General features: G+C 46.5%; 5 protein-coding genes across 8 annotated transcripts; 2 read left to right on the forward strand and 3 right to left on the reverse strand.

Moving 5' to 3' along the window:
- Window positions 1–25: 25 nt before the first annotated feature.
- LOC117640062 (eukaryotic translation initiation factor 3 subunit I) lies at window positions 26–2,088 on the forward strand. Its single transcript, XM_034376287.1, has 6 exons — window positions 26–178; window positions 642–888; window positions 972–1,124; window positions 1,222–1,349; window positions 1,434–1,634; window positions 1,738–2,088. The coding sequence occupies exons 1-6, from the start codon at window positions 176–178 to the stop codon at window positions 1,984–1,986; spliced, it is 981 nt and encodes a 326-aa protein (XP_034232178.1). The 5' UTR covers window positions 26–175; the 3' UTR covers window positions 1,987–2,088.
- On the reverse strand, window positions 2,071–7,708 carry LOC117640059 (adhesion G-protein coupled receptor G6-like). 3 transcript variants are annotated; one of them, XM_034376282.1, is made up of 14 exons: window positions 7,261–7,708; window positions 6,601–6,683; window positions 6,397–6,528; window positions 6,116–6,247; window positions 5,929–6,029; window positions 5,717–5,860; window positions 5,253–5,603; window positions 4,939–5,176; window positions 4,643–4,862; window positions 4,485–4,556; window positions 3,869–4,131; window positions 3,201–3,454; window positions 2,723–2,959; window positions 2,071–2,630 (listed from the first exon to the last, which is right to left on the reverse strand). In XM_034376282.1, exons 2-14 carry the CDS (start codon window positions 6,680–6,682, stop codon window positions 2,430–2,432), a joined length of 2,427 nt encoding a protein of 808 aa, XP_034232173.1. In that variant the 5' UTR covers window position 6,683; window positions 7,261–7,708; the 3' UTR covers window positions 2,071–2,429. The 3 variants fall into 3 exon arrangements, with proteins under 3 accessions (XP_034232173.1, XP_034232172.1, XP_034232174.1); XM_034376281.1 differs by having other exon boundaries at window positions 5,717–5,863; XM_034376283.1 differs by lacking the exon at window positions 4,485–4,556 and having other exon boundaries at window positions 5,717–5,863; window positions 7,261–7,707.
- Window positions 7,709–8,447: 739 nt separating this feature from the next.
- LOC117640064 (peroxiredoxin-2-like) lies at window positions 8,448–9,882 on the forward strand. 2 transcript variants are annotated; one of them, XM_034376289.1, is made up of 6 exons: window positions 8,448–8,466; window positions 8,552–8,868; window positions 8,999–9,131; window positions 9,217–9,484; window positions 9,561–9,654; window positions 9,725–9,882. In XM_034376289.1, exons 3-6 carry the CDS (start codon window positions 9,001–9,003, stop codon window positions 9,844–9,846), a joined length of 615 nt encoding a protein of 204 aa, XP_034232180.1. In that variant the 5' UTR covers window positions 8,448–8,466; window positions 8,552–8,868; window positions 8,999–9,000; the 3' UTR covers window positions 9,847–9,882. The 2 variants fall into 2 exon arrangements, with proteins under 2 accessions (XP_034232180.1, XP_034232181.1); XM_034376290.1 differs by lacking the exon at window positions 8,448–8,466 and having other exon boundaries at window positions 8,552–8,708; window positions 8,796–8,868.
- LOC117640061 (DDB1- and CUL4-associated factor 11) lies at window positions 9,873–14,577 on the reverse strand. The gene is made up of 11 exons (XM_034376286.1): window positions 13,556–14,577; window positions 13,122–13,281; window positions 12,940–13,047; window positions 12,654–12,813; window positions 12,421–12,567; window positions 12,158–12,339; window positions 11,981–12,073; window positions 11,591–11,837; window positions 11,358–11,513; window positions 11,159–11,265; window positions 9,873–11,052 (listed from the first exon to the last, which is right to left on the reverse strand). Exons 1-11 carry the CDS (start codon window positions 13,834–13,836, stop codon window positions 10,834–10,836), a joined length of 1,860 nt encoding a protein of 619 aa, XP_034232177.1. The 5' UTR covers window positions 13,837–14,577; the 3' UTR covers window positions 9,873–10,833.
- Window positions 14,578–14,689: 112 nt separating this feature from the next.
- LOC117640060 (YTH domain-containing family protein 3) lies at window positions 14,690–22,217 on the reverse strand. The gene is made up of 5 exons (XM_034376285.1): window positions 21,797–22,217; window positions 21,617–21,641; window positions 20,997–21,067; window positions 19,064–20,887; window positions 14,690–18,977 (listed from the first exon to the last, which is right to left on the reverse strand). Exons 1-5 carry the CDS (start codon window positions 21,818–21,820, stop codon window positions 18,912–18,914), a joined length of 2,010 nt encoding a protein of 669 aa, XP_034232176.1. The 5' UTR covers window positions 21,821–22,217; the 3' UTR covers window positions 14,690–18,911.
- Window positions 22,218–22,241: the final 24 nt, after the last annotated feature.

The following is a 22,241-nucleotide window of genomic DNA, read 5'->3' on the forward strand; positions in this document are numbered from 1 at the left end:
TCTCTCTCGAATCTCAAAATGGCGCAGGATCGATCTTGGCGACCGCACGGCAACACATGTCGGTTCGCTTGTGACGTTTTCCAGGATTTTGAACGTTAAGACGGACATTTAACTACTCCTTAGATTGGTTTATGATTCATTAATCTTCAGAGGGCTTCATTTTCTACATTTCATCATGGTGAGCTATCCACTTAATTAAGCCTTTTAAATTTTTATTCCCACTTTTCTTTGCGTCGGCTGTTTTTAGGTTAGTAAGTTATGTTATTTCGATTGATAAATAAATTTAAGTGATGCTCATTTTAACTCAAGCTTTAGTTTTGTATTTTGAATGCCTCCTTCGAAACCATGCAATTCGTTCTGAACAGAGGACGATGAACCAGTTTCTTTGCAGCCGTTTTGGGGTTAAGTCACCTACTGGGTCCATCTGTGATCTTGACTGCGAAATCTCATATTAGTTTATGGTTTTTCTGTCTCTAATTCGATGGAAAGCCTTATTTTCAACCATCTTCTCGTTCTGTTTAATATTGAGTTTTTGTTTAAGAGACCACCAGTGCTCTCAGTGCAGAGTTATTTAATGTTTGATTACTGTAAATGAATTGTGAAATGTATATTTTCCTAATGTCTCTGTCATTCATTTCCAGAAACCTTTGATGCTTCAAGGCCACGAGAGGGCCATCACACAAATCAAGTATAACCGCGAAGGAGATCTTCTTTTCTCATCTGCCAAGGATAATGCCCCTAATGTATGGTTTGCTCTCAATGGAGAGCGCTTGGGCTCATACATGGGACATCAAGGTGTCGTCTGGTGCTTTGATGTCAATTGGGAAACAACTAGGTTTTTGACTGGAGCTGGTGACAATTCTCTTCGACTGTGGGATGTTAGCAATGGTATTAGATGTTTTCCAATTGAATTTTTTAAATGTAATTTGTGGTGACAAGGTGGAAACAATATAATTGTTGGTTTCTTTCAGGCAAAGAGATTGGTAAAGTGGAGACCGGTACTTCTGTTCGAACATGTATGTTCAGCTACTCTTCCAACACAGCCGTCTTTTCCACTGATAAACGAATGAACACTAATTGTGAAATTCACATAATTGATGTTAGAAACGCTGATGCATCACTTGGTAAGTTTTTCATTAGATTAATTGCTAATAATTTAGCTATGTGAAATTAAATACTTCATTTCGATTGCAATGCTATTAATTTACTTATTGTTTGCAGTAAATCAAGACCCAATCATGAGGATACCTGTTGATGGATCTAAAGTTACCTCTATTTTGTGGGGGCCTTTAGATGAAACTGTAATCTCAGGTCATGAAGATGGAAAGATCACCATGTGGGACCTCAAGGTTTGTGGTCTTTTTAAAATCTTTTTTAAACATGTCAAATTTTCAACCATGGCTCCATGACTAACATTTGGTTGTTTATTTCAGATGGGAAAAGAAGTGCACTCTGTTCATGACCATGCTGCCTCCATCAATGACTTACAGTTCAACAAAGATGGTACTCACTTTGTGTCAGCTTCGAAGGACTGTACCGCCAAACTGTTTGACACTGATACTTTGGAGTGTTTGAAAACCTACAAAACTGAACGACCTGTTAACAGTGCAGCTCTTTCACCCATCATGGACCATGTAAGTACTGCACTGATCTGCCGAGGGCTGAACATTTGGCCTGAGAAGTTCATATTTCATCATGGATGACATGATTGCGTCACTGATTTCCTCCTTTTTTCAGGTTGTGTTGGGTGGTGGTCAAGAAGCTATGGAAGTCACAACTACATCCACACGCGTTGGAAAGTTCGATGCTCGGTTCTTCCATTTAGTATTTGAAGAAGAATTTGGACGTGTCAAAGGTCATTTCGGTCCCATTAACTCCTTAGCATTTCATCCTGATGGCAAGAGTTATGCTAGTGGTGGTGAGGATGGTTTCACAAGAGTTCATACTTTCGACCCTTCATATTTTGAATATCAGTTTGATTATTGAAATCATTTTTGCTACATTTAATATAAGGTATTTGTGGAAAAGGTCAACTGCTGAAGTATTTGTTAAATAAATTCTCAATTAAAGTACTTTTTTATCATTGTATTGCTTTTTCATAATTTTCTGGGATGTCCTGCAAAACCCAGGCATTACATACATCTGTTTGCATCTGTAAAAATTGTAACTAAATTATCAGTAATAAGATGAGATGTCTTCACAAAGTCAGGCTGTAATACCAAGAAATGTGTGTGATAGTACCAGATAAAACAGAAGTAAAATGAAACAAAAAAAAAGAATAATGATCTAATTAATTTCCTTGGAACTGAATTATATTTGTTGCTCACTTGATTAAGAGATTCGTTTCACACAGGTCGTAACCATTATTATTTGTAAGCCGTATGATGTAGTGAAATGACCCATGAACCCTCGAGAGGCCTCGGGCGAGACTAATACAGGATGTCTGTGTCCGAGGTACTCTTTGACAAAATGACACCGCTGCTGCTGCTGCTGCTACTGCTGCTGATGTTGGTGGACGAGTCTCCTCGGCTCCATGGTCTGGCTCCATTGAAGATCGACCGCCGATCTTTGGGAACGGAGGCGATGTCCTGTTTCGATGAAATCCAGCGCAAACAGAACCACTGCGAGCCCTGGGAAATTAGACGAGTAGTAGAATGAGAATGGATAGGAGGAGACTTGTACTGGCGTGCCGTGCCGTGTGCCGTGCCCTGCCATGCCCCACCTTCTCGTTGAGGGAATAGGAGGCGCTGCTGCCGAAGTCCGGCGTGCTGGAGAAGAAGCGCTGCAGCCAGCAGCGGCGGGCCTCTGGGTGGGTCAGCACCCTCGACACGAAGATGGCCACGCCCTGGAACGCGTTGAGCACGGTGGACACCACCCCCATGGTGGTGTCCCTGGCGGCGAGGGGCGACAGCGGCCACGTGACGCCCAGCAGGAAGGCCACGCCGATGACGCCGCGTACCTAGAACGGGAACAAGTAGAGAGGGATTCTTTCGATAGATGGTCCAGGGCAAGATGCAGCGCGGTCAGCCTGCAGGGTAGGCAACCCTCGCGCACGCGTGTTGTGCGGCACGGCCTACCCTCGGCATCGCAGGCGCTTGGCCGCGCTTGGCCTCGCCGCCGCGCTCCTCGCTCGCCGGTCGGTTAGCTCCCCACCTCGACTGAGGAGTGGAAACGCACGGCCAATCGGCCAGCCCCCTTACCTGCGCCCAGGACACCTTGGGGCGGTCGTCGGCGTCCTGGCGCACGCCGGGCAGCTGTCGCTGGCGCAGCAGGACGACGCACACGCGGACGAAGATGGCGAGGTTGGCGAGCATGACGAGGCCGCAGGGCGCGATGGTGGCCAGCATGTGCTGCAGCTCGTTGGCCCCCGAGACGACGCAGTAGTCGGGGTGCGTGTCCAGGTAGTAGTTGGGCCGCACCGCGCCGTTCACCGCCACGAAGAGGATCGGCACGCCTGGACCAAGGGTTATCGGACTTAGCGCTCGCAAATAAGACCCGAGAGGGTTTTTAAAAGAATTTCACGTGGGCCTCGTCGGCAAGTGATAGTGACCTTCTCCTGGGTCAGGGTTTATGGCCCTCCGGGCCTGGCTTGCATCACGCTTGTCAGCGCTTGACAGTGTGGGCGAGGATCCTTATCGATAAGCCGATTAAGACATCCTCAACCAGTGTCGCGGCCCCGCGGTCCACAGCTGTGCGCCTTTTGGACAAGTCGGTAGCGTCCAGGCAAGCGGGCTCGCGAAATTTTTCTTAGACATGCCTCTTTGGGGGGTTTCCCGCGCGGTTTTGCGGAAAGAGCAAGGCACCCAACGCGAACCGCGCACAAAGCACACGCAGACCGAACGCTGCCGTGAGTGTGGTTGGTAAGTACCCCATCCGAAGACCAGCCGCTTGAGGATGAACTTGGTGTCGGCCGTCTTGAAGACGGTCACGAGGATCTGGTACAGGAGCAGGCCCTCGATGAACATCCAGCTGAAGGAGGCGAGCAGGGACACGTGGACGAGCACGGCCACGGCCACGCAGCCCGGCGGCGGCAGCGAGCCCTTGAGGTTGGAGGCGAGGTAGGCCAGGTGCAGCAGCAGCAGCGACAGGCACAGCTGCACCAGCACACGGCCCCACCGGTCCTGGCTGAACCTGCGGAGCAGACGGCGGAGCAAACGGGCTTCAAAGATCCGTACGTCGGGGCGCTTTTCGCTTTTCGGCCTTGGAGCAGGACAGGACAGGCCGGCATGCGGGGCTAGCGGCGGCATGCCACCCCGACAGGTGCGTGGAGCGATTCAACGAGTGGCTGGGCTGCCCCAGGCTGCCCTTGCACGATAACGAAGAACCGACTATGACGCGGCCGGGCCATGCCGGGCGGCACGGCACGTCCGGTGTGCTCTCTGTCCTGCGTTTGCGCACCGTATCATTGTCGGCTCGCTGGCGCGTACTTTGTCGGTCCACTGTAAAAAAGAACACGCTGCCGACTGCCTGGCCTCCCGACTAACCCATTATGGGGACACTGCAGCGAGGACCGCGCCGGAGCAGCCCGTTTAATAGACACCTTCGCGGCGGAGACCCTGGGGAAGAAGGAAGATGAGGATGTGGAGCTATACAGAACGGGCAAATCCCTGAGGCAGTGCTACCCCCAGACCGGTTCACTCACCTGCTGAAGAACCTGTACGTGAGGATGGTGAGGGCGAGCCCCAGGACGCTGAGGGTGCTGCCGATGGAGCCCAGGATGGTGAGGGGCACCGCCATGTCGGCCAGGTCGCTGCGCGGATAGGGGTCCAGCAGCAGCGTGAAGGGCGTCAAGTGCGTCGCCTCGCACACCACGGTCATGCCGTCCAGGCTGCTCTGGACTCCGTCCGTGCGCCACACGCCGTCTGCGGACACACCGCGCGCGCTCAGTTTCCTTTCGAAACGGAACCGACATCGGATCCCTCTGCCGGGTAAGCTCACCGTTGTCGTCGAAGTAGGCGCAGACGTGCGTGGTGCCGATGGAGTTGGCGCCCAGCGGCATGGTGATGCGCACGGGCTGCTGCAGCCCCGACACGGGCAGGTCGAGCTCCTGGTCCTCGGTCTCGTCCACCTGCGGGCCGCGGCTCAGCGCGGCCGTCACCACCTGCTGGCTGCCCGACAGCGCGCCCGGCGGCACCAGCAGCTCGGCCTTGCGCACCGCCATGAAGCGTACCCGGAGCTACGACCGGACAACGGGAATAAAAATCGGCGGCGGCGGGAGTCGAACCAGGGACCTTGGATCTTCGCTCGCTTACCCCCTGCTGGCGCGTGGAGCTGGCCGCCGTCACCGCCTGCTGGATGGCCTCGGGCGACATCGTGACGGACACGTCGCCGTCCTGGCCGTCGTAGTTGACCCGGAACTGCATGTCCTGCGGGAGGTCGGGCCTGCCGTCCGGCAGGATGTCCAGCTTGTACACGGCGAGGTGCAGGTTGGGCATCCGGTGCTCGTACGGGTACTCGTCGTCGCTCAGCCGCACCCCGCGCCCGTGCTCCTCCATGAGCCGGAACAACTCGAGGCGCTGCGTGCCGTTCGCGTCGCTGGCCTCCTGCACCGACGGCGACGTCGCCACCAGGTTGCTCAAGGCCTTGAGCATGGAGCGCGCCACCTGCGTGCGTGTGAGGGGCAGCTGTGACCGCTCTGTCTCTCTCGCACTCAATCTGAACGCCTCGTAAGCGCGAGAGAGACGAGAGGAGAAGGCGATGTGAGCTCGTTCCATACCGTCCGGTTCGTCTTGGCGAGCTGGTGCGCCGCGAAGATGAGGTCCGTGGCCTCCTGGAACGCCGCGCTGTCGATCTTGGAGGGGTCGGACGTCATGTTCTCTGCGTTGCTCGCCGCCTCGGCGGCGTCCCGCTCCGAGGCTCCCTGCTTCAAAACGCGCTTTAGAATGACAGGACAGTGAGGCAGTTGTCGACGTGTCGGCGCTGCTCTACCTTGGTCCGGCACTGGCTGTAGTCGCTCTGGCGCCACACGGGGCCCATCGAGCGGCTGAAGGCACACCGCCGCGACGCCTTGGGGACGCCGAAGTCCGCCCCTGAGACAGAGAAAGAGAGAGACCTCCCGGTGACTCTGCTTCGCGCAGCCATGGCCGCAGTGGTGGCTACAGGGCACAATGCTTACCCGGCGTGTCGGGGCTGGCGCCGTACGGACACGCTTGCACGACCCACTGGTTGACCCGCGTCATGGGCCAGTCAACGGGGCCGTAGTCGGTCAACTCCGCCTCGGGGCAGCAGAACTCTCTCACGGGGAATTCTGGGACGAAACAGAGCGCGACGTTACACCGCGGGCAAGCGCAAGCAGGGAGATTCGTCGCTCTGTCTCTGTCGCACCTTTGAGGCGTTCTTTCAGGGTGCGAGAGAGACAGAGCGGCAAACTGCTCCACACACGCCTGGAGGGCTTACTGTTGACGCCGGCGCCGTGGCCGTCACCATCGCCCCAGGGTACGTTGCCGCAGCTCGCGTAGGGGTAGTACACGTCGGTCTCCGTCGAGGTTCCCGACGAGGTCGCCGTGCTGTTGATGCGGATAGGGCGACCTAAGGGGAAAATCCAATCGCTTTTACCTCCCCTTTGTAACTCGGACCTGCTCTGGACGCTCCAGGACTTACCATGATAGCCGAAGGAGTTGACGGCGTGAATGAAAACCAGGAAAAGGCATCCCAGATAGGCTCCCCGCTCGGCCGCTGCCATACTGCAATGCGAACCAAGATAATTAGCAAAGAAAACGACAACATAAACTGTTATCAGTGTGCCTTCTCTCGGAGTGAGTCAAGAAGAAGGCATTCGAGCAAAGTACATCCAGAGGGAAGGCCCGTTTTTTTCGGTGGCAGTGGATTGCAGGTGCAGTTCGTTGACAGCAAAAAATGCAAGCAAACGGGTTCCAAGAGATTGGCCTCTCTATTCATTAAATAATAAACGAATAAATCTGTGGACTCCTATCATAATCCAGCTCGCGTACGCGTACAGCACAGGAGTGCAGGTCGAGCCCATCTGTCACTCAAACAAAAACAGCAACAACAAAAAGCTTCCAATCCGATAGCATTTTGGCAGTGTCGAGCCGTATCGCAGGACAGTCCGAAATTATTGACTGTCATATCCCAGCAACAAAATGTAGGGAATGACGGGATTGATTCGGAACGCGTCTCGTCTTGGTGACGTCAATCGTGAGCGCAGTCAGCGCAGCGCGCCAGCCGGCGTAGAGCGCACTCTGAGGGCCGCCGAGACGTCAGCGGAGGCTCGCGGCCGGCCACCCGCCATCCGGGGCCTACCTTGAAGTCGCTCGCGGTTGAACCTGCCGTTCGGAAGGGGGAAGTCCCAGCAGCAGCTCGCTATTGGTCCGCGGGGTCCGCGGTGTGGTGCACCTCGACGACACGGGCGGGCCGACGGGCCGGGACGCCCACCGCCATGGCGCTGTGGTCGGCCTCCTCGCGGGGGGCGGCGATGTGTCGTCGGCCTCGGCGCCCGAGCGGGGCCCTCAGGCCATCCCCGAGCCCAGTGAGTGGGGGCCGGAAAGGTGTTCGCGACCAGCGGACAGCGAAAACGACTTCGGCGGACCGCCCTTCAGTGCGGCAGGATGCAGGACGGACGGAGCGTGGACGCGTCGCGGGCAGGCCAGGCGCCAAGCGGCGATCGCAGGGTGCAGACGCGGACGCGGACCACGACACTGAGCAGTCCGCCAAGTCCGTCCGTGCGGCGCCCCGTCGCGGAGATCCACTCCCAGAACTGTCGCGCGGTCGCGGGAAGGGACGCGCTACACGCCATGGCTGCGTCGCGCGCCGCGCATCGGCCGGTCGAGTAATCTGCCGCGCTATCTCTAAGGCAATACAGAGCGGCCAAAATCCTGCACTGCGGTCGCGCGGTCCCCGCGGTCCCGTCCCGCGGTCCCGTCGGCGGTCCCTCCCATCCCATGTCGAGTCGAGTCGAGTCGGCCTGGCCATGCCGTAGGCCAGGGCACTGCATGCAGGAAGTAGGCGCCAGTGCCCCGCCTCGGCCCCGCCGCCCCACCCGGCCAATGAGCACCTCAGATATTGGAACAAGTCTTGTTTACTCTCTGGGCGCGTCGCCTCAGCTGCCTCAGCCCTCGAGAGGCCCGCAGAGGTACGCAGAGCAAGCCGCAGTGGGGGTCCGTCGAGGGTCTAGCGTGGCGCCAGCGCCCGCCGAGTCGAGCATAGGCAACCTGCTCACTGCCGACTGGCAGCGCGTTTCAAAGGCCTGGGTAGTAGAAACAAAGGGCAGCCCCTAGTCCAAGTATTTTGACGAGGGAGAGCCCCAGACATCCTCTCAGGACGGTGCCTTTGCCCCATTCACACTGGGCTAGGCTACCCTTTTCCTGTAGACGCCTTCGCTGGGGGGCCATGGAAGGAGCGTTCACTCCGAAGGCGTATAATCAAGACGGCCGCCAGTGGATCGTGATTGTTTTCGTTTTACTTGCCCCTCGCCGGCCGGCCGGCCGGGCAGCCCGACGAGGTCGACAGGTGACCCCCCTCCCTTCTCCCCCTTCCCCGTCTCCCCCCTGACTCCTTCCTCCCCACAAAGAAGCCAAGTCCCTTTCCTTTGCAGTGAGCAGGCAGCTCGGTGAGTGTGCCTTGCTTTGTCTTGACCGCATCGCATTGCTCCGGGGTCGTTCGCAAGTCACCGGGTCATCGACAGGTTCGGTCGACTTCCGGTTTCCGGTCGCGCTTATCTCCAGCTCCAGCGAGGCTCCAGCGTGCGAATAGTTGAGTGCACTCAAGCAGCCCGCTTGTGTTGTTGTTGTTTTTGTTTGTGATTTGCCGGACCGCATTGGTTCATTTGCACGTTTTAGCAATTGCGTGTCTCCGAAGTTTTCAACAAGTCTTTGTCCGATACATAGTTCAATTCGAAGGCTAAACTGTCAGGTGAGATTCGGCGTATCTTTTACAGTACTGTCAGTAATTATATATGAATTTGTTTGATAATGTAATTATGCTGTGTACTTCCTACCTATACCAGACAAAAAATTCTTAAATGATTTTACTATTTTTGCAGCTATGGCTGAACTCATAGGAAAGCCCGCCCCAAACTTTGTTGCCACTGCAGTGATCAGGCAAGAATTCAGTAAAGTATCATTGAAGGATTCTTGTGGCAGATTCGTTGTGCTCTTTTTCTACCCAATGGACTTGTAAGCAGTTCGTTTTGTTTCATTTTATCTAGAGTTTTGATGTATTGCCCAGTAATAAACATTGCATGTTCATCTCTTCTCCTAGCTCAAGGGTGTGTTCTTCAGAAATTGTCAGGATTTCAGAAAAAATTGACGAGTTTAAACAAAGAAATTGCAAATTTATTGGAGTGTCTTGTGACAGTGAATTCTCTCATTTGGCTTGGATCAAGCAACTCGCAACTGAAAAGGAATTAGTTGATATAAATATACCTCTTGTGGCCGATAAATCTGGTAGAATTGCCAGAGAGTATGGAATTTACAATGAAGACCAAGGAGTCTCCAACAGGGCATTTTTCCTCATAGATCATGAGCAGGTCCTTTTCTTGTTTAGTAGTTATTTGAGTTACTTATTTTACCACAAGAAGCGTAATAGGCAGTTTTGGTTTACAGGTGGTTCGCTTTATCTCAATAAATGATAGACCAGTTGAGCGATCAGTGGAAGAGATACTCAGACTTCTTGATGTGCTTCAATGTGAGAATAAAGGTGCGGCACTAGAAAATTTTGACCAGAAAATATCAAGATAGCAACCGCTTACTATTTTTTATTCTTTCAGATGAGATGAATGTTCCAATGACTCGAGGATTGAAACGTCGTGTTTCTGAAGAAGGAGGCAATGAAGCCCCCATGAAAAAGGCCTTGACGTTATCAGAAGGGGAGGGGGCAATGTTGAATTGAATGCTATTTTAATATTGAGTAAACTATTGAAAGAAACAATTGCTTTAATGTGTGATGAAAGGGTCCCACAATAATTTACATGACAAGAAAAATTAGTTACCTAAGAGATCAATATACAAAAATAATGCTTTCTGATAGCTAGACCAAATGAAAATGAAATTAACTTTTCTTTCTTCATAATTCAAAGATTTTCCCAGTCACTAGCCAAGCTTATGTACTGGCATGGATAATGCATTGAGCAAGTCTTTTTGTACTCTTCTCTCAATCCTTCTTTCAGTACCTATTTTATCTTAACCTTGATCAACTTACTGGGCAAAGTCAAAAGTAACATCGTTTTTAAAAACCAATTTATAAAACAATAAGGGTAGGTAATTTTCATGGAGATCCAAAGAACACCGGCGCTCCTTCCTTTCTTTTTTGGTCTAAATTTTGACAATTAAATGTCATGATCATGGGTGTTTTGAGAGGAAGAACGAAGACAGCCCATGACGTAGGACCTCTTCAAAGATGCAACAATCTCACATATCAACCCCAAACATTAATGGAATTAATTCTTATAACTAGAAATAAACAACAATAAGTATACCAACAATGAATCAATTCTCAACAGGCCAAAATAACAAAGATATAAGGTAAAACAATAACCAACGTAAAAAATAATTTGTTGACTACTTCAGCATTGACACATGTCATCCAGAAAAACAATTACAAAAATTATAATCCTTCGGTACAAGTTTTTCTTAGAGGGTATCATATGAAAACTAGTGAAACAAAATGGCCCTGTGTAACTGATATATTAACTATATCCCATAGCCCTGACTTTGACATGACAAACCTTAGATGTGGAAATGAAACTGATTTTCTTTCCCCATCATGAACAATGATAAAAGACATCTAAAACATCAAATCACAGGAAGTATTTAGTTGCCACTACAAACAGTCAAAAAGATTTTCATAGCATTAAAATTGTGATGGAACTAGAGATAGTTAGTTATCCCCACGGTTGTCCCTTCTTCTTTTCAGACGTGCAGTGCATCTCCTTTCCCCTTCCTCTCTCCTTGGGTTTCTTCTGACCCACATTGATTGTGATCCACCAGAACTATCAGAGGACTCCATTACACGAAGACTATCCTCATCATCATAATCATCATCATCGTCTCCTTCGTACCAACCTCTGTGGTGCCACCGAGCTACAATTGTGTCCCACTGCACAGAAAAATAATTATAATTATGTAATCTGACAGGTTGGAGAGCAAAAATGGAATTTGCAAGTTCATGCATTTTATGAAAATGGTAGTAATGGGTGACTTACTGAGGTGCTTGTTATTTCTGGTTTGTATGGGTGCCATGACACATCTCTCACACATGCTTTGTGACCAAACAAAATTTTTGCAGGTTGACCCGTTAATGCATCAAAGACTGAAAAAAATAAAATCAACAGCATTGTACTGGCTTGTACATGAAAAAATATTGCTGGAGTCAAAACAAAAATTGCTAGTGTAGCTACTTACTGAAGATTCTGCCTTGAGCACAGCCAGTGTAAATATACCGTTGACCAGTAGAGGCAATTGGTGAGAAATGACACCTAATGAGAGTCTGCAGTACAGAGTGTCCTCTGTATGTCATCACAGACGTATCACCTTTCAGTTTTGGTGGAGGATTTCTAACTAGATTGGGAATAGAAAATCAATAAGTAACTCTGCCTTTTCTAGCTGCACAGGCTGAGCATGCAGCTAATACTTACACTTGGCAGGCACCTTCTGCCATCGGTAGTCCCAATGATTACTTCCAACTGCCTTTCTTGTTTCTTCTTGACCATCCTCACTCGAAAATGATCTCACATCCCATAACTTGATAGTCTGATCTTTGCTATTGGAAAGAAAATGCCTGCCATCTCCTCTAGGTTCAATGTAGGTGATACCATCCATGTGTCCAGCCAAGATTCCTACAGGCTTGGGATCGGTTTCTGAAAGGGTACGCCTGTCCCACACCTGGAAAATGTTGCCAATGATAAACACATTTAATCCAAAAGCATATTGTATGTGTTATGGTTAGAGCCCGTTCGCCGGTTAGGGTCCGGTCTAACCGCTCCGGCCCGGTTTGCTGTTAAAATTTAACTTTACACAGCTCTTACCTTACAGAGACCATCATCACTTCCACTGTACAGGATATGAGATGTATTGTCTGCATAAGCTACTGTGTTCACATCACCATAATGACCATCAATCTATAGAGTGGGGAAAAAGTTACAGAGGTCTTATATCCAAGCTCTTCTATGTAAGTCCAAAATAAAATTAAATTTGATACTAACTTTAAGGATCCGTTGATTTGAAAACCTGTCATATATATACAAGGTACCCTCATTTGCTCCACAGAGAATTTCTTGTCCGTCTTGAGAGAAGACCAATGAAAACACGCAGAACCTGCTCAAGTCTGGGTTAAGTTGTAGGGCATCTTGAGACTCTGAATCACCAAATAGTCGGACATGGTATACTGCGAACAGGCAGAATATTATTAAATTGCGCTCAGAATAATACCAACAGCACTTAACAACATATCATTATTATAATTTACCACTATCTGACCAGCTAGAATAGACACAACTACTGCCATCAGGACTAAAAGCAGTGTCTAATATACTCCAGCCAACATCACGTGCAGAAATCTTGCGGAGTAAAGTGAATTTTTTACCAGACGTACGATATAAACGTAATTTACGATCTGTGAAATGAAAGGAGTTAAAACTGAAGCAAAAGTACTTTATCAAAAGGAATATTAAGAATGACGAAGGAAATCACAAGGGTTACCTTGACATGCAGTCAAAAACCAGTTGCCATCCTGTGAGTATGTCCCACAAAATGCTTTATGGTGATACCTGTCCTCCACAGTCATATCATTTGGAAGGAATTGGTGTATAGCAGTAGAAAAGTCATGAGATGTGAATCCTGACCCACCTCGCATCCCCTCCTGCAAAGAAAAGAGCCAAAGATTTTAAACTTAAACAACATTTTTAACAGAGATTTCTGGCTCCAGTTTTTCTCCTACAAATCCCAGCTTGAGAATAAACATGCCACATGGACATTTTATCCTTACCTCTCGTTGGGCAATCATCTTCATAACAGATGGGGGTTTATCATGCTGGGAATATCTTTCGGCCTTGAGCCCACAGTTCATTTTAGTCATCAGACTAAACTCACTTTCCTGTTCAATGAGTAAAATAAATTAACTATGGGAACATGAACCGATAAGTGAAGAAACATGTAATCTTTACTTACGTCCAAAACTTTGGTCTCTGGATTATTAATACTTTTAATTTTAGAGAATTCCTCTTCAAATTCATCATCATCTTCATCATAATCATCATCGTCGTCGTCATCATCATCGTCATCATCATCATCTTCGTCATCACCAAGCAAAAGCCTTCGCCCCCTCCTCCTGCAGGAAAATTTCAAATTATTAGAAAAATTGTTGACAAGCTGCACAACGAGGAAGTTGGTGCATCGGTGCATTAAGTCGGCCCACATCAGAGAAAAAACAGTCGAGAAAAGAGAGTACAGCGAGTACTAGGGTCAAGTTCCTTTCATTCTGTTGTCGCTGACACTGACCCATCATGAGCTAATGGACCTCAACAGTCCAGGCAATCGTAACAATGACAGTGAGCCTCAGCCAGAGGGGAGCTGGCCTGGCCAACTACGTCTACGTCCCCTACCTGACAACGAAGTGGGCACGGTCAGTCTCGCGGGCCGCGGACAGCATCATCATGTCAATGAGTGGCTGCAGGGGCTGCAAGGGCCGCGGGGTGCTGTAGCCCTCCACCAGGCTGCGCAGACTGCGGCCCAGGCGCTCGGAGCGGCTGGACTGGGACTGCGACTGCGACTGGCTGGACGAGTTGGCGTTGGAGTTGGAGCCGCCGTCAGCGCTCAGCGGGCCGCTGGAGGAAGAGCTGTCTCCGTCCATGCTGTGCTGCGGCTGCGAGTTTGACGTCCCCATGCGGGGCGCTCGCGCCGAGCCCGAGGGTCCTTACTCTGCGCTGCGGCACAACGCACAACAACGGCGGCGCGTCGCGTTGCACAACAGATAATGGGCGCTGCGCTTGAGTCTCGAGGGTGCACGGCACGATACGCACGGATCCGACTGGCCTGTATGTGCGCATGTGCGAGACGCGGCCAATTCACACTTCACACCGACTCTCCGCTCCGCTGAAGGACGACACTTGCAGGACAAGGCGTGGAAAAAGTCACCTAGCTTCAAACGGGGACCGACGACATTGAACGAGTTCAGTTTGATAACAAATAGCAGACGTTATTTTGCTGACAACTTGACGTCCCAAAAAAAACATCTGTTTGCTAGTGTTGTTGTTTCCGACGGAGCTGCCAACGTACGCTCACGACCACTGATTGGAACCACAGCTGATTCGTTAGTTTTAGACTTTCTTTTCACCAGTAAGGCTCTAGGGAAAAGACATTTTAATTGTTCTCTCGCTGATAAGTCGTGAAATGTAACTAACAGATTACCTCTAAGAGAAGATTTTACGAATCAACGTGTGTTGCACCTTCCTGTTATTAGCGCGTTTTTTTTTGAAAATGTGTTCAAACGAAACAAGCATATAAGCCTCGCTTTTCGCGAAGAGTATTTCTTGATCGTAGTTGCATGACACGGGGTGACAAATTCTCACCAAGACTGCAGTCGATCTATAACGATATCATAGTTCCTTTTGAGAGCTACACAGAATGTCATGTAACGTTTTGGAGATGTCCAGGAGAGGCCCTACAAAGCCCAACCAATGGGGTCGGCTTTGATGTTGGGGTCCACAAGGTCAATAAACAATGAAATGACACAGGAATAACATTGAATTTTTACTTTTTTTCTTCAGATATTTCTCTTTATCTCTTTCATCAATTTTAGCTATCAACAAACTCCCCACTATTCGGATCAGAGAATAATTTCCAATGAATATGACACCAAACAATGACACAGAATAATTCATAAAGACTATGATCATTGCAAATTTGAAACAAATACAAACAAAGGAAAAGAAACATCAATACACTTTGTGTAACATCACCTTCTTTCCAAAAACAAAACTTACATCAAACACATCACCCCAACATTTTATTTCTTTTTACAGTACCTATATTTAAATCATAGAAAATTGGATTTGTTGCACACAACTACTAAATAAAATAGTGCTTTAGATTTACAATGCCTTGTCACAGGTTTCTGGGCCCAACACAACATGTGTAGAAGAATTTAGAAATCACTGTTAGATCTGGAGGTTCTCGAATATTCCCTCTAGAGAGAAAGCAATAAGAAAAACTCAGAGAATGCACTTTCCAAATCCCCAAAAACTTGAGCTGTAGTTGGGTTACACAAAATAAGTACATGATACAACACATTATTTTGCAAAACTGAAAAGAATAACAGTGCCTGTGTATTGTAAACAAATGTGCAAACTCTTAACAAGACATACGTAGATCAAAGTTGCAATACACATAAAAATTACAATTTTTTTCGTAAAAGTACCTCCAGCCTATATGAATATTTTGACTACAAATTGCATAAAAGAGCAGTTCCACTGCAGTAAGTTCATTCATGCACAAACGGTGGGTGTCTCAAAAATAAAAATCAGGGACATAAATCTTCATGGCAGATCTTCGTAGACAATTTCATTACAGCCTATAATCTTTTGCAGTTGTATTGTAAGTTAATATACAATGTCAATAAAAACCTGCAAAGCGTTCAAAAAAATATTAAGAACTGATTTAATTACAAAATTCAAATAAATAAATTAACAACATTTCAATCCTTATTTACACGCAAATAGATGGCAATATTGCTTAGAATCTTGCTAAAGGTCTCGTCAACTACCTATGGTGTGTTGATAATTTTGAACAAAATGAAACTTTCATGGCAAGTCAGTTTTGAAGGGCTGTGTTAGGTCATGGAAAAGCTTCTGATGATGTTTTGTAATTGTCTTTCACAATCTACAGATAAACACAATTGTGATGTTTCTCCAAACATTGTATCAATTTATTCAACAGGTAAACTATGAAAATGAAACAAAGTTACTGCTTTGAGATTACTAGTACAAATAATAGCTGAATAAAATGCACAGAGAAAGATTACTTGAATTAACAAATTGTCCAATCTATTCAAAGCCTATTGGTTTTCCCACTTGACTCTGATTGGGAACTAAAGAACCTTCAGAAGGAAAAAAATGTTGTTGGTCAACTTAATATAACTTAAGCCACCCAGCAGTTTATAGGAGAGCTTTGAAGAGGTGCGGACACAACCACACCTACATTCTTCAGTCCAGATTTTAAAATATGTCCAATTGCAAAAATATTTCAAACATATTGTAATCCAAATAGCTTCACTTTGAAGAGTGGGGCAACACAGAAGTTTGGTGCACCACTAGCAACAACCATCTGTTCTTCTTGAATTCACTATTGAACGCTACCGATGCACTCAAATCACACCATCCTCTTCAGTCTCAGAGGTGCATGGTCTGAAACCAGCACACCATGCTTCATTGCGCTGTTCTACATTCTTCCAACTCAGCTAAGGTCTTCACCACGGTCATTTTTTTAGTTCCTTTCATAAGAAGTCTTTGCTTAGTCACTTAAAATAATATTAAAATCTTCTCTTTCACTTTGAAGTCACATAATGGCAGAGAAGAGGAAAGACACTGTTCCAAAATATTTTTTTCACATAATCTTAAATCTTACCCTCAACAGTTCAGTCAACACTCAGTCCTATGACAAAGATCCGAAAAGTGGGTGACATATATTGGAAGAGAAGGGTTAGTGATAAAAAGTGGTCATCTGCCAAAAATTAGGACAGATGACCCAGAGCTCTACTTGAGTACCAATAATGGATGTTGTTAAAGGGGAACTCCTAATTTGATGGCTTTGAAACCAAGGTAACAAGAAAGAAAGGAAAAAGACAGATGAAACACTGAGCTCATTGTGGCTTTTCCATTTCCTTGTTCATGAAAGCATAATTCAATCGCATCATTTCACTCTTCAACATAACTAGAGATAAAGCCATCTAATATATATTATATGTATACATGTATAAATGTCTCATTTACATAGATGAATGTCAGCAGTGACATTTGCATTTTTTTCATCAGTATTAATTTGTTTGAGTAATAAATGTTGCACATGATGCCATACACCTCTCACTACAAGTTTAAAAGTCTTACAAAGGAAATCATAGTAATAAAAAAAAAGGTTAAATACAGACCACATAAGAACATTTTTCTATTAAATTCTTGTTACTAAGAACTTAAAAAAATTAGTGGTTTAATTCTGACACCAGCAGCATACAAACTTGATAGAAGGAAATTAAAGCTTGAAAAAATAATGTAATTTTCTTTCATGTTCAAGGTTAAAGACTGACAGGTTGTTGCTCTTCAAACAAGCAATTGAAAAAGAGACAGGTAGATGTACCTATTGAACTAATCACCAACTCAATAAAAAGAAAACAAATACAAATCCTACAAAAAGAAAAAAAAAACAATCCATCAATTTAACTTAATTGTAAGACGCAAAGAAAACCAGTGCCAAAAACCCTTTTCCATAAGCACTTTCCAAGTACTTAACTTAAAATGAAAATCTGCAGAACTCAGGTAAAGCTGCTTTGAGATGAGAAGCCACATCTCACTCATCAAGCTCATAGTGATGTTACAACTTCATGGCTCTGACACCACAAGATCTTTTCAGAAAATAAGTGTTCAAAATCAGTTTGAGTAGGCTGGTTCTGGAGCTTCAAACATGACTGAAAGTAAATTAATTCAGATGAATTGGAACATTAAATGGACACATAGTATAAGAAACTCTTTGGGCATTTAAGAAAGTTACAAATTTTTGGTATTATCATCAATAGTAATAGTATAAATAGAAACAATCTGCTAAAATATCCCACGATTAACAAGTTTGATAACTTGCCACTAGAGTTCGAGTCATCTTCAAAGGGTGGGGGCAGATTTTCGTTTAGTCTAATGACTGATAAAGACAAACAATTTCAAAACAAATGACAACTGTTATCTCTTTATCCAGGTCACCAATAGACCAGCTCCAGAGTATTTTTTGAAAACACTACACAAAAAGAGCAAATCTCAGGAAAATTTTGAGGGGGATCACAAGAAAACTATAGTCGATTGATATCCCAGCTAAATCCAAAGCAAACAGATTTCAGTTGGACACATAAAGATAATTGATTTAAACATGCTCTTTAATTAAAATTCAAATGTGACAGTGTACCTTTCTCCAGCCTCACTCATGAGCTATATCACAAAAAACCATACCATTATCTCTCAAATTGAGACTTGCTCAAATGAAAACGCTACCATCTGAGTTAACAATGGTAGTACAGACCAGTTCATGTCCCATTACTATGCCACTGACAGTGATTCACAAATCTTTGCTGCAAAGACTAAATGCAACAAAATGTATCCTGCAGATCACAATAATGAAGACATTATCATAGACTAGTTTAGAGTCATTGCTACACCATGAAATGTAAATGAAAACTGTGACAAAATTATTTTTAAAAACAAAATACAGAGGTCATTTAAGGTACAGGGCAATTAAAATAGACTCTGAATGTTTCTAAACTCTAAACCAAAACATTTTCTTGTAATAATTATAGTAGCAGTAACTTTAAACATGGATCAAACTAGACTGTGGGCGCTGCTGAGGCTTCCATAGCCCAACAAAAGTTAAAAGCAGTTGCAGCTTACTGTAACTGCTGATACACCATGAAGTGACATGGCACTAGGTGCACAAAAACCAATTCCTTCCACAATAGCCTTTAAAGGTCAACACTTGTTAAACTAATAATATAAAAACAAACTGATTTTCCACCCATTTTTTTTTTCATTTTACACAACATAATTAAATTTATTAAAACTAATAGTTATAATAATTATTGTTATTAGACCGACAGGTATATTCATCGTGGATTAATTCATGATTAAAAGCATGCTAATGTGGAGATGGGATATTTTCACTAGCTGGCTCATTCAGAACAGCAAACACACTGCAATACCAGTCCTGAATTTAATTTCTTCCCGATCTACCACTGCCTCCACGGCCCCTGCCACCATGATGATCTCCACCACGATCCTGAGACAGACAAGTAAAGTAGGTTCAGTAAATTTTCAAGCTACAAGAAAATCCCAGCAAGTAGTTAACAATAAAAATGGTTTTACCTTGTGATGATGTGGTGGTCCTCTGCCATCACGGTCTCTGTCTCCATGGCGGTCTCGGTCGTCCCTGTCACGCCCACGGTCGCCGCGGTCGCCACGGCCACCGCGTTCGCCGCGGTCACCACGATCTCCACGATCGTCTCGGTCTCCGCGATCTCTGTCACGGCCATGGTCCCGTTCCCTGCCTTGGCCATGCCCATGTCCATGACCATGTCCATGACCATGGTGAGCATGATCATGCCCGTGGCCATGTCCGTGGCCATGACCATGACCTTGAGGAGAACCACCAGAGTTAGGAGGCATAACTTTACGAGAGTCCTCCTCCTCCTGCCTTTTCTCATAATGCACAAAGTCATCAAAGATGGACGTTGAATGCCGATAGGTGTGCATAATTCTTAAGACAAGCTTTCCTTTTTCAAACGGCACTTCCTGGGTATCACGGGAGTTGGTCACTGGCTTGTTCTCATTATTTTCAAGACGAATGTGGCGCAGCTGGACATTAGGTACGTCTTTTACATAGATCCAACGGACCCCGAACTGTCCTTTCCACTTGTCCTGAGACCAAACAGAGCTGGAAGAGTTGTAGTCCAGAGGCGAGATCATCTGTGCCATACCACAGAAATGACCAGAGCCATTCACCGAGAAGAACAGTAACACTACGCCCCCCTCCATTTCCCTTTCTCGATAAGCTTCATCCAAGCGTTTATTGCCATGTTCAGTAGAACACCAAATTTCATACTTAATTGACCGATGAATATCATCTTCAGAATAAGATTTTATGACAAAGAACCTTGCACCTTTGGCCGACAGATCATAGTCCGGAGGATTATAATTGTTTTTGACTCGAAGTTCATCAAGCACAGGGTGGTTGGGGGTGGGCGCAGAGGGGTGAGGGTGTTGCGGCATATTCGGCATTGAAGCCTGTTGTGGAGGCATATGGTGCTGTGGAGCATGGGGTCCTTGCTGGGGGATGGGATGGTGCAGGATGGCCACTGGGTGCGGATGGGCGTGTCCATACGTTGCAGGGCCAGGGGGTGGCCTTGGGGGCCCACCGCGGACAGGCCCCCCAGGCCCGGCAGGTCCACCAGGCCCACCCCATGATGGTCGTACTGCTGCCGGGGGAGGAGCTACAGGAGCTTTTGGAGGAGCTCCGCTGCCATTCTTGCCCTCCCATGTCCCGATGTCCATGTTGTGTTTACCCGGAATCATTGGTGGCGGCGGCATTCCTGGGCCCTTTTTCTTCAGGCCACCAGTTGGCACAGGAGGCTGTGGTTTAGCAGGCTGACTTGCAATGGATGCCCACGTCATTTTCTTTGGAGCTGACTGTTGAGGTTGACTTTCTTTTTGAATTAAATCTTGAGGTTGCGACTTTAAGTGGTCTTTGGCATCAGGTACCTTGACATCACTCAAGCCCAGTCCTTGCATTCCATGTTCTACTGCTTTCACATCCACACCTCCTCCATACGCTGCTATCTCGCTGGCACGATAGTATTCATCATATTGAGCCTTTCGGGGCATCGCTCCTCCAGGAGAGTTGCCCCAGGTTGAAAAGTCCCCATTACTATGGAAATAATTAAATCCTGGTTGACCAAATGTTGTGTTAAAACCCGTTCCTCCGGTGCTAAACATGCCCTCCATTCCATATGAATCCTGCCCCATATGTCCTGTGTAACCCCCCATATAGGGCATTGGAGCGTCTCCATTTGACCAAGTTCCATCTCCTACTCCATAAGCCTGATACGCAAACGTTGAGGTGCCATAGAAATTTGGTATAGAATAGGGGTCTGAGCCCATTGAAGTAGTTGAAATGGGGTTTGAGTTGTATCCCTGAAACAAAATTCACACATAATAATTTCAGAAGACAAATTCAAAAATGCAAATGAGATTTAAAAAAAAAAATGGTAAGTACAATGGAATGGAAGAAACAAAATTATACCTGATGATGTTGAGGCCTCCATGAATCAAAGTCTTCATGTTCATTCACGTGCTCCTTAGGCCCATTTGCAACTGAAATTAACAAAATATTTGAAGATTGACATACAGCTTTCAACTCAAAGAAAATAGCTAAACCTGAGAAGTCTCGATATACTATTCTGCAAGAATAGATTGACTAATAAGAGACCAAAAAGAGATAAGACAAATATTTGTAATGTACCAAAGGCAAAGGAAAGGTTCACTCAACATGACAGAATTGACACTGCCCTGACTGCACTAAACTATCTGGAGTAAAAAATTTCAGTGACAAACAGATAGAAGTTTAAAAGAAACTGTGAGGAATTGAGAGCGAAAAAGTGTCAACTGAAAACGAAAACCGAAAGTGGTGCAGCCGCTAAGCAGCCGACGTCAACCAGAAAAAATCAGTCCACATAACCTCTGTGTGTTTGTCATTCAGAATACGCCATGATAAGACAACTATAAGGGTCATGGGTCACAGATGGACCTTCCCAAAAGACAACTAAAGATTTCAAACAAGGAAATTGGCAGAAAAAAAATAATAAGACAGCAAACTACACAATAAATACGAGGGAGAATGTCAACCAAAATAATCCACTGTACCTTGGTTCCCTTGTCCTTTCATCCGCTGGAAGTACCGAAGATGTCATGGAAACAGAACAGGCACCAAAGGCATTAATATTTCGAGGAAATGAAGAGGCAGGAGCAATAAACACAATTTCGAATGGAGTGTCGATTAAAGCCGAAGACGGAGATACAGACAGCGGAACCTCGTTAGCCTACCTGATCTGATACGCCTGCGGACATCACCTATTTTCACACTTTGCTTCAAATGTTGTGTAAAGTCTTGCGTCTTAAAATACACCCAAGTTTCTTGAGCACAGATTGCGGGGCACTTTCCTAATTTTTCAAGTTCATATATTTCTAAAAAGTTCAGGCACATTACACTTAACACGGACAATGGCGGCGGACAACACAACTTTGCTCTCACGGGTGTGTTCTAGATGAGAGGTCTTCCGGGGTCAAAAGCGGGCAAGGGGTTTGCTACTCTTTCCTATTTCCTGTCAAATTCAAAACGTCAACGAGGCGCAGGCTGTTCAGAATGTTGTATGGAACCCGCTGATCAATTTGAGACCAGACAGCGGCCTTTCCCAACGTTCCTGCGGACGTGGCCGGGGAGAATAGAGCGGCGTGCTCGGTCACATTTGAAGATGGTGTACGTGGTGCT

This window comes from Thrips palmi, unplaced genomic scaffold, assembly GCF_012932325.1.
Source record: "Thrips palmi isolate BJ-2018 unplaced genomic scaffold, TpBJ-2018v1 HiC_scaffold_12, whole genome shotgun sequence".
Taxonomy (NCBI): Eukaryota; Metazoa; Arthropoda; class Insecta; order Thysanoptera; family Thripidae; genus Thrips; species Thrips palmi.